Raw genomic sequence first — 11,232 nt, 5'->3', positions numbered from 1 at the left:
AACATACATTTTACAAATAAGGCAAATGCCTACCACAATTCTAAACAACTTTTACGATCAACAAATACAACACAAAATTATCAATTCTGTTTGAGATACCAGGACAGACAAAAGTGAAAACACTGTTATCAAAAGTAAAATTAGTGACACCAGTTGAGTACCTCTTGTATGGGTAGCTGTATCAGTGGTCTATTGTAAACAATAAGCTCTAATTGTATAGGCATACAGATACGTCCGAAAGACATATAAAAAATGCAATTGTTTGGAAAAAATGTATTATAATTTTTTGAATTACGACATTTGTATTCGATCGATTTCAAACTGAATTGTAAATTAAATAATTGCAGCATCCGACTATGAATTGGTTAGTGTAAATAAAAACCAAATAGATGACACCGAACAGTACAACTTTAAAGCTTTTGGACGAGATTTGTCCATGATCCTACACCGTGTAGATGGATTTTTTAGCAGTTCCGAGCATCAATGTCATTACGAAGGCAAGCTAGTTGATGGATCTGAGGCGAGTATCGCCATCAGTACGTGTAACGGCTTGGTGAGTATTCAGCAAAATTTAAACACTTAAAATATATGAACTCTCATCTATAGCAAACACGTATTGTAATTGTTTAATAATTGTAATAATAACATGATACATATTTTGATATGCTAACGGTTAACGATACCAAGTGTCACATCGTAATGATAGGACTACACACCGTATTTCATGTCCTTTCTGATTATTTTCCCCCTTTTATTTCAGAGTGGTTACATCAGTGTAGATGGTGACGATTATTTCATTGCTAAACTTACCAATGCACACGCAATAAAAGTAGTCGGCGTTGAAGACCCTCATATTATTTTTAAGGGCAGTCCATCTGGTGCTAGCTGTACTGTGCAAAGTGATTCTAGTTTTTCGGAACGGAAGAATGTAGCCAAGAGAAAACGTCGTGCAATCGATACCGGTAGTGTACCGGCATTTGTTGAGTTGAATGTTTACCTTGATGAAACAATGCATGAATTCTATGGAAATAAAACTGCTAACGAAACCTTAAGCGTTCTTAACCAGGTGGGTGTAAATCATTAAATATATTTTTTTTAGAAACGTAATTAATAGGCTACGAGAGGAAAATAATAATAATTATAATTATTATTAATAGTTTCCTGACGTAGTAAACAACATCCAACTGACAGTGTAGTACCCACTGCTACTTGGGGATCGTACCGTACTTAATACTAGGTCACTAGTAAAAGATTCCTATGCACATCTTTGGCCTTTGTTTGGACAAAAATTTAAAAAATAAAGAATAGAAAACTGGTAAATTCTCGACAAAACAAAATGGCTGCATAGTTACCGCGATACACGCTGCGTAATCAAGGCTGCTTCGGCTTGTGGCAGTAATAGGGTTTTTCGTAAAAAATGTTTTCATCCAGTTTTTGAATTCTGTTAGCCTACAATTATTTTTTTGACTTCAATATGAGTATATATTATAAAATAATTTTTATTTTCTGCAATTTAATCTAAATTATATTAACGCAAATGTTGTTGCTAAACTGACCAATCTGCCATATTTTCTTTTGTCACGTGCATAACTTAACGCTGATTAACGCACTCTGGTTTACATTAATTTGTGTTGTCAACGAAGTCTATTTTACGAACCAGTCGAATGAAAATAATATTCAACGAAAATTCGTACTCAACGAAATGAACCAGTCGAATAAGCCCATTGAGTAACATGATGGTAATTCAGTGATGAATTTCACTGTAATTGCTGTCTCTTATACACATCTAGATGTGTATAAGAGACAGATATATATATTTATATATGAATTAGGTTTGCTGTGTAGCACCGTAAACAAAATATGATAATAATAAAGATTAATGGTAATAAGCACTGTTATTATTAATCATATATGTGTTTATATATATGTGTATATACAAATATGTAAGTGATGGAAACTGAAATTTAGGAAAAAATGATGTGATTCGCAGCATACTATGATTTATATGCCGGGGAAATTAGAGACATCTTGCATGTGCCATTTTCGGAAATAGGTGAAATTATAACCTATTTTTTCCGAGAATTATTTATAAAAGTAAAATTTTTCATAATAAAATGTTTACACTAAATATATATATCTTTATTTATAAACAGGTCCGCCAACTTTTTAAAGATAAGTCTCTTGGGAGTAATATCAAATTAACTGTCCAGAATTTAATCGTTTTTGAAGAAACACAGGTACGTGGTAAATGGTTGTGCATGTATAGCTCACTTAAGAATAGAAAGAGCACAAATCTGAAGAACAGTCTATATGACCCCCATACGTTTTTGACTTACAGGTACAAGTTGCATGGTTGTCTGATAGGTCTTATGCAATTCAGATAAAGCACAATGAGTAATAGGCATATTTACAAAAGTAGGATTTCTTTTAATAAAAGCAATTTTACAAACCCAAATACAGTTAAATTTTGCCTAGCCTATGATTGCATTGGTTTGCAGTTGCGGGTCCAGCATTAGAAATAGGCCTGGAGGGGGACCAAGTGAGGGACTTTCACAGATGGAGGATCTACACGACATCAGCCCCAACATAGTGGGGCTAAGGCAAAAAAATGTGATTATGGCACCTCTAGATGGCCGGGTTTTAATATGATTTTCTTCATTTCAATTCCTCAATCATTATTTTTTTTTTATTTAAGAAAAAAAAAATAGAGGGTGGAGGGGCGCCACTGGTTTGTTGCTGATTTAAAGATGTGCCAGAAAGATTGGGATGATAGGATATATAAGTACTCTGTATTTTTTTTTTTAAATCGCTTCCGAACCTAATAAGACAAACATTTCATTTAAACGTTCAGATCGGTCTTGATGCAACTGACGATGTTGATACTTATTTGAGCAACTTTTGCCACTGGCAAGAGAACCTGGGTAACCCCGATGTTAGTCTATTGATTACAAGGTAAGTGGTTTTTTTTTTATAATATAATTAATTCATTGATCAAACACATTAATAATAATCACTAAAGATTATTTGTAAACAACGTTTCTTGTTTCTTGTTCAGATTGAATCTCCAGTCTGGTGGCAACACCGGTGTCACTGGTCAGGCTACTGACATTGGTAGCGCTTGTCAACCTGCTTCACGTTGTGCAATTGCTGAGGATCATAGTCCCGGAGGACTTGTGTTTACTATCACCCATGAAATTGGTCATGCGTAAGTACATTTTCTGATATTTTTTTTTATTATAGCAATAGTTAGTAAGTAAACATGTTATTAAAATTTATGAGTGTGTGGTGGACGGTCCCACTCTCAGTGGAATCCTCGACGTGTCCAACCCAGTGGATTTCGGTATGGAACGCCCAAAAGCTAGGTAGATATTTTTTATTTGGGTGTGTGCGAATTTATGAAGAGTGGACCAAAATGGTTGGGGGCCGCAGAATCCTGCTGGGGTCGAGTGGGCGGAGCCCCCTCGCGATCAGACATTTTTGATCATTTGAATGGAGGGATACCACCTTAGCCCCACCATGGTTGGGGGTGAGGTAAGAAACTTTGACAATCTTGATGGACTCTAAGATTTGTAAATAAGTCAAGGTCGAAAAATAACGTGCCACTTTCAACCACACAGTGTTTCGGATTTTTCACTGCATGTGTCAACATACTATTATTATTAAAACTTAAATGACTACATAAAATTATAGCACAATGTAAATAGAACATTGTTATATAAACGTAAAAGAAATAATGTAGACATATAGATTATAACACAAGTGTGTCACAACACCAGGTGGCGCATTTTGTTCTCAACCAGACTTTGGTAAAGCAGTCATTACATCTGACTTCATAATCTTAATGGCTTATAATAGGCTTTCTGGAATAGGCATTTAAAACCTAATAATTTACCATCAAAATGTACTAAAAACATAAAAAGCTTGCATCATAGTAGATCGAACATTAAGATATAGGCCTAACGTAATAATTATGTTAGTAATTGGGATTATTGGTTTGTCAGTGGAAACAATGGAGCTGGTTGACAACATTTTGGGTCGCTATAGCAAAGGAATAGTATCACATGATCATGGGGTGGATGGGAGGACACTTCCACCCCACATACTTTTAAGGTTGGTTCCCTAACTTTTCGGCAGCAGTGTGATTTCATAAGTAAAAAAGATGCCTGAAAATTGTTGAAATGAACTGCATAAATGACCCACGTTTTAACGAAAGAGCCCTGTACAGCCAGAATACATCTTCTTATAGCTATGCACGACTTGAGTGCGTGTGCCTTTATTATAGTTTGAGAAGTATAAGAAGTACAAAGAAAAATTTGACACAGAAAATGCTCAATTATTGGTACTAAAAACCCACTAATTAGTTTCTTTTCTAAAAATTCAGGAGAATTTTAGAAAACTTGAGACTGGGAGATTGCATAAAAATTTGGGAGACTCCTAATCAAATCTGGAGGGTTGGAACGATAATAGACAAAGTGGTTCACTAGTCATAAATAAAGTTATATTGATATTGGTCATCAAGAAAAGGTTCACTAATCATAATAAAAAAAATTGTTTACTACTGATAACCTAAGAAACATTTTATAAAATATTAGTGGTCCTTTGTTTAAATTATAGCTAATGAATCTTTTCCATATATAGCAGTCCTTTTATGGAATTATATAAAGTTAAATATATGGTAAGCACCTTAATGCATATAAGCATTTTCGTATCAGAACCAAACTATAAAACCAAAAATCAATTACCTTCTGTCAGAATTACCTGTATATGTGTGTGGATAATTATTATTCAAATTTTCTTTTAATGATAAATGTGCAAGAGAGAAGCAATAATTTGTAGGAGGTCCTACTAATAGAAGACTAGTTTTCCTAATTGTTACTAGTGAAACTTATGAATAGTAGTCCTTTTTTTTTTTATGAATAGCAAATCTTTGTCTTGGTTAATGTATGACTAATAGGATAAGCTAATTTTATGACAAGCAAACCTTAATTAATATGAACATTACAACTATTAAACATGCAAAACAAGCCTATTAACTTTCTTTTGCACAGAAATTTCCTGTAAGGGGAACCTAAGAGTTCACATACCCACCCATACCCACCCACCCTTAGTTCGCCTTTAGGGTGACCGTCTCATGTTTAACCATACTGATATTAAAATTATTATAATATACACATTGATTATTTTTTATGAATGTAACTAATATTTAAAAATTAACTTCAGACTTGGAATTCGCCATGATGGAGAACTTAGTAGCTGCAAAGACAGTGGGAATATTATGTCTCCTTCATCGCCAAGAGGGAAAAATGCTTACAAGTGGTCTTCCTGTAGCATGGCTGACTTCTCAGACTTCCTTAGCTCTTCATCCTGCTTATACAATAAACCCACTAGTAAGTCTTCATACAACCCTACTGAATGGGTTCTCCCAGGCAGCAAGCATGATGCCACCCAACAGTGCCAGGATGTATTCCAAGGAACCAATGCTGAGGTTGCTGCTAGTGTGAAAAACACTGAGGTAGGTTGAGGTGCATTTACGTTTATGTAGGTACATCCTGCATAGGACCTAATGCAGGGTAACAGGGGACGTATGGACCAGTGCGCCGGGGGTAACCTCCCTAATTGTCTCAAAAGATGTACTGAGTTCTTTAGAGTGCACATGAGCCAATTGTGTACACTGGGCCTATGGTAGTCCTTATCCGAGAAGCTTGTTCCACCACCAGAACCACATATGAGCGTGCTGTTCGAACCAGCGCCGATTTTGGGTGTAGGTTGTGGTTCACCTGCCTTAACCGCTCAACCGTTCGACTCGCCTTGTATTTAGGTGTACTACAATGGGCATGTTATCCTATCTGATTCTTGTGCTGCCTGTATAGAATTTCAAGGATTATCCTGAAAGATAGAGGTGGTTGCATTATGAACAACATGGCTTTATTTAATAAAGGTCAGGGTAAAGTATGGATCTTGTAGTTTTGACTACATGGCTTGTCAAACAACAAGAAACCTGTAAACTTAGCTAGAACAAAGTAATTTTCTGTTTGGATTTAGATGGTCTTGATAAATAATAACATCCATGACAACAACAACAATAACAACAACAGAAATGATATTATTTTGAATTAATGATTAATAATAATAATAATTTAATAATGTTGTTAGTAGTAATAGAATAGAACAACAACAGCAATAATATTAATATTATTTCAAATTAGTAATAATAATAATAATTTGATAATGTTATTAGTAGTAATAGTAATGTTAATAATAGTAATAATAATAATAATAATAATAATAATTTAATAGTGTTATTAGTAGTAATAGTAATATAGTAATAATAATAATAATAATAATAATAATAATAAAAATACATTAATAATAATGTAATGGTAATAATACTACTAGACTGCTAATACTAGGCCAATGCTACAGTACTACTACTTATTGTGTCCATGTCCAACACTCCATAGCTGGACACATTCCTTTGCCTTGTGGTTGTAGCCATTGCTATTATCTTCATTCATGATGGTAGTAGAGTCATGATCCCATAGCAGACTACGAAACTTCAGCAGTTAGGCCTATTTTCTACAGAAATTTTGCCTAATTACGGACGTACGGAAACAGACAAAAATACTTCGGAAATTCATCATAGGCCTAGGCCCATAAATAAATAGATTTATAATCCAGAACAAAATAACTTTTACATCAGGATCTTTCGTTGTCCTTAGACAACTATACTTGTCGAATTACTGATAAATTGTTGCAAAAAAGAAAAAGTGGCCCGGAAATCTTCACCCTGTCCTATTTGTTTGAAATTCACATCAAATTACAGACAATCGAGCCAGAAGACGATCGGGCCTAGGATGGCTGGGCCCATTTTCAAAATAAACATAACTCCGATGCTTATACCTTGCACTCACGGCAAATTATTTGGTGGGTGCTACGGAAATTTTTCATTTACTATGGAAATCTGAAGACATAGTTACGGAAATACATTTTACGAAATTGAGAAGTCTGCAGTGGTAGTAGTACCACTTCTACTACTGCTATTACTGGCCTCCCTCCACTTTTAGGACTGTGGTTTCCATGGTTTTCAGTAGCTTTGATCTCTAATTAAAGTAATAAAGTAAAAGACATTTCTTAGTTTGAGACCACAGAAATGTGGTCTTTAATTGGAAGTGGTCTTAAATTAGAGGTAGACATATACTACCAATGATAATGATATTCAAAGCCTATGGACAGTGTAGTGCTTCATTTTTTAATTCTACCAGTTTCTGTAATTATGTGTTCTTGAACATCTTAAGTATAATGATGACTTAGCAAATACACTACAAGATGAATTCCCAGACCCAGATTATATATTGCACAATACAAGTACCTTTCATGTTTCATCCTCAGGCTGTTTGTACTCAACTTTTGTGTGACACGGAACAAGGTACAGATATACCTACTGAAGTACCTGCCCTTGCTGGCACGCGATGTGCAAGATATGGAGTTTGTCTCGAAGGATGGTGCCTTCACATCCGTAACACAAGACAATGTACCGGAAGCAGTTGTCCAGGACAGTAAGTGACAAATTATAATTCATTATAAAATTTTAAAAATTATATTACAATCTATTATAGTTGTGGAATATTCTATATAATTTATGTGGATTGTTTAAAAAATGGAACTATCTACAGTATACTATTATTAATAAATCTGTTATTTGTCATAAAACATGTATTTCTTGAAAATTGTTTATAATTATTGTTAAATAAAACATAAAGACATTAAAATATTCAAAAATTAATTTAGGAAATATAAAAGCGAATTGCATAAGTGGTGGCTATAGGATACATTTTATGGGGGGGGGAGGTGGGGCTAAGCTGTCTGACAGGGTGGACTTGAGCTTGTATGCCTGAGGAGGGGAAGGATCCCCCTCCCAAATGAGATTTTGTTTAAAAATAGGGACCTCTGGATGGCCGGAAATGGCACTCTACGACTGTGAAAGTCATGTTTTGGATTGGTGTAAACCTATTTAAAATTGTTTTCTTTTGGTCCGACTGCCAGACAAGCTCGGCCAGTGGTTGGTGGGGGGGGGACCTTAGTCCCCTGCCCCCGCTGGCGCCACCACTGAATTGCATTTGGAACAATTGTCATACCTTGAATATGAAAATCTATGTTATGAATTATTTGATTGTGGTCTGAAGTGTTATAGGGAATTTATAGTATAGTGGATGAAAATGATATTATTTACTTAGCTTAATTATCTTGTTTTCATAAATGTTCCGAACCTCTTTAACAACTGAAGCAACAATTCTAAAGGCTCATTACAGACCATTCTATGTATTTTTTCTGTTAAATTTGTGAACCAAGCAGTATATGTTATGACAACAAAAACAAGATTCTTAAATGCATTATAATAGTCTTAATATCATAACATAATATTTAAAATGATTATTATACATTAAATAATATTAATCCTAATAATTATAATAATATTCATGGTTTGGAATAAAAGTAGAAACAATGATGTAAAAATGCATACAGATATACCGTAGTCACCTAAATTACATGTGAAGTTTCATTCAATATTCTTGCATTATTTATGTTTGAAGAATATAGAGAACTAGTATTAAAATCTTAATAACATAATAAACATTCTATTTATTGTACACATTTCTCTTATTTGTGTTTAATTTATTTTATGATTAGGTGGCAAGAATCAAATTGGGGAACATGTGTTAACTGTATGCAAGAACGCCTTGTAGCTTGTACCCGTGTCGAGATTGACGGATCAATTACCGTACTGACTGATATTACTCAGTGCCCACCAGAGATTCCACCTGATACCCAAGCTTGTAATTGTGATCTCGCCGAATGTAATTCCGCTTGTGGAACAACAACGACGACGTAATTGAAACACAAATTTTATGAAAATATTAACTTGCATTAAATAGTCATTACACACTGTAGAATTATATACATTAATTTCTGTATATCAGGGATCTTCATTCTGCTACAACGAGACATCTTTCAATCAATAAAAGATTTAGTACATTCCATTGTTACTGTAATACTTATATAATAATTTCCTTGTCACTTTTCAGATATATGTACCGTGTTGGTTCATATGGTATTTGTACTTCAAATTGCGGCCTTTCAACTCAGAGCCGTACTGTTGTCTGTGTCAATGACCAAAATAATACTGTTCCAGCATCAAATTGTCAGAATGCAGGACTTGTAATGCCTCCGTCAACACAAAATTGTCTCAACTATGATAACTGCCAATATCAGTCAGGCGCTTTTGGTGCTGTAAGTAAACGTAAAAAATCCGAATCAAAGTGCGATACAGAACACCTTGTATAACACTCTGAAGGAATGGTAAACCACAAAAACATTATGTACAATTCTAAGTATCACTAACCGGACCTATGGATTAGACATATCTGTTGAAGCCAGGCTCCAGAGTGGAAAGAAATGTTGATATCTTGCAGAACTCAGTTTCTATGACACAAAAATGGAGTTGGGAATGGTTAATGAGATACAGATTACTTGTATGCAGCAGCTGAAGAGACACCCATTATGCCTGTGTTTGGGCAGATATAGATTTAAGATTTAAACTAGATAAAATTAAAGAAAATGTGTACTATATTACAATATTTTCCATGTTTACTCGTTCTATATTATTAGAAATAAATGTTCAGTTGTTCACTGGTGTTCAGAGTTTATGAGACAATGTAATAGGTAGTTTTCGCCGCACGACGTTAACCTTAATGCTAACGGATGATGTCATAATTTATTCATCTTAGGTTGCGGAGTATGTTAATTTCAGGACGTATGTAAGTTATGGGTTTGCGCATGCGTACCGCTATTTCAATTTGTTTACTAAAGGGGCGGAGCTATCATGTTTCATGTTGGGTACTAACGTTAAAGTTAAGGTTAACGTCGTGCGGCAAAAACTGCCTAATGTAATATTGATAAATACACTTTCCTTACAGTGTTCTGTAACTTGTGGTGCTGGTACTATGACCAGGAGTGTTTCCTGTGTGAATATTGGTACATCTACAACTGTTGACTCCGCCAACTGTGTGGCAGCTGGCCTCACACAGCCATCTACCACACAACCCTGCAATCCAGCTGTTTGCACAACCTCTTACCTCTTTGTCACCTCTACTTACATGGTAAGTAACAAATTAATCATAGGATATAATTACATATAAAAACATGTTTTAGAATTTTGTCACTTTGTCCAAGTTTCATGGGAGTATGTTACATATTTTAGAATTATAAAGATGGAAAATAAGATCTTTATTACAATCATTTTTTTTATATTAATTGCAATATTGAATTGTAACCTATATAATAATAATGATGTTGACCATGGTCTTTATATGGTAATGATTAACACTCTGGCCACCAGAGGTTTGAAAAAGTAGTATCAGCCACTGCCAAACTTTTTAGCTAATTTTAACACTTTTCTGAAGCTCGTTGAGAGTGCGTATGTCATCAGATTGACATGTAGTGAATACTACAAGAATTACAAACATTTCAGCTTTACAATTGTACCAAACACTTTATTCTAAACACAATCTGTGACCTGTAACAGTAAAACGAAAATGACTCTCCGTGTTTGGCAGTCAAGCATTGCATTATCAAACACGGAGATCTCCGTGTTTGGTTGGCAGAGTGTTAATAATAATACTAATGATTACAGGGATGAGCAAAAAGACATTAAGACTCATTGTCCCATAATAATTCAGAGGCCATTTTAAGTTGAATTGTTGATTTGTTTTTTTTGTTTTTTTTCTAGTGCTCTGTAACTTGTGGTACAGGCGTAGAGACCCGCACAGTTTCCTGTGCCACTAGCAGCACATTTCAAATTGTTGACGATCAACTTTGTCTTGATGCTGGTCTAGCGAAGCCGGAATCAGAAAGAATCTGTACTTTGAGCGATTGCCCTGCTCTTGTGTACAATTTTGTAACTGGAGATTTTGGAGAGGTAATTCAACTTGATTAAAAGTTTTGTGAAAATACTTTCAGAATTCATCAACAAAAATTTGTTATCAAGAATTATTTCATTAAATTTAAAGCTTGATGATAAATAATCCATTACTGTATATTTAAAATTTGATTTATTCGATTTTTTAATGTAAGTATAGTAAAGCTATTTGCAGCAATGTATGAGGCATGTCGTGGCAAAATGGTTAAGTTGTCGCACATGCCAGTATTGAGTAAATGAGCTATCAAATATGGGAG

At 34.5% G+C, this 11,232-nt stretch overlaps 1 protein-coding gene across 1 annotated transcript in view; it reads left to right on the top strand.

The window, feature by feature from the left end:
• Positions 1-11,232, top strand: part of LOC117124937 — a 72,829-nt gene that overhangs the window by 3,446 nt on the left and 58,151 nt on the right. The window contains exons 3-13 of the mRNA XM_033271275.1: positions 348-553; positions 761-1,066; positions 2,154-2,237; positions 2,852-2,952; positions 3,056-3,205; positions 5,221-5,512; positions 7,390-7,556; positions 8,689-8,886; positions 9,084-9,288; positions 9,975-10,157; positions 10,787-10,975. Coding sequence (XP_033127166.1) covers positions 348-553; positions 761-1,066; positions 2,154-2,237; positions 2,852-2,952; positions 3,056-3,205; positions 5,221-5,512; positions 7,390-7,556; positions 8,689-8,886; positions 9,084-9,288; positions 9,975-10,157; positions 10,787-10,975 — 2,081 coding nt within the window. The remainder of the gene's footprint in view (positions 1-347; positions 554-760; positions 1,067-2,153; positions 2,238-2,851; positions 2,953-3,055; positions 3,206-5,220; positions 5,513-7,389; positions 7,557-8,688; positions 8,887-9,083; positions 9,289-9,974; positions 10,158-10,786; positions 10,976-11,232) is intronic.

The sequence above is a fragment of the Anneissia japonica genome, unplaced genomic scaffold (assembly GCF_011630105.1).
Source record: "Anneissia japonica isolate Jap-2015-1 unplaced genomic scaffold, ASM1163010v1 scaffold8236_len642391_cov169, whole genome shotgun sequence".
Taxonomy (NCBI): Eukaryota; Metazoa; Echinodermata; class Crinoidea; order Comatulida; family Comatulidae; genus Anneissia; species Anneissia japonica.
This window is presented reverse-complemented; position numbering and strand designations above follow the sequence as displayed.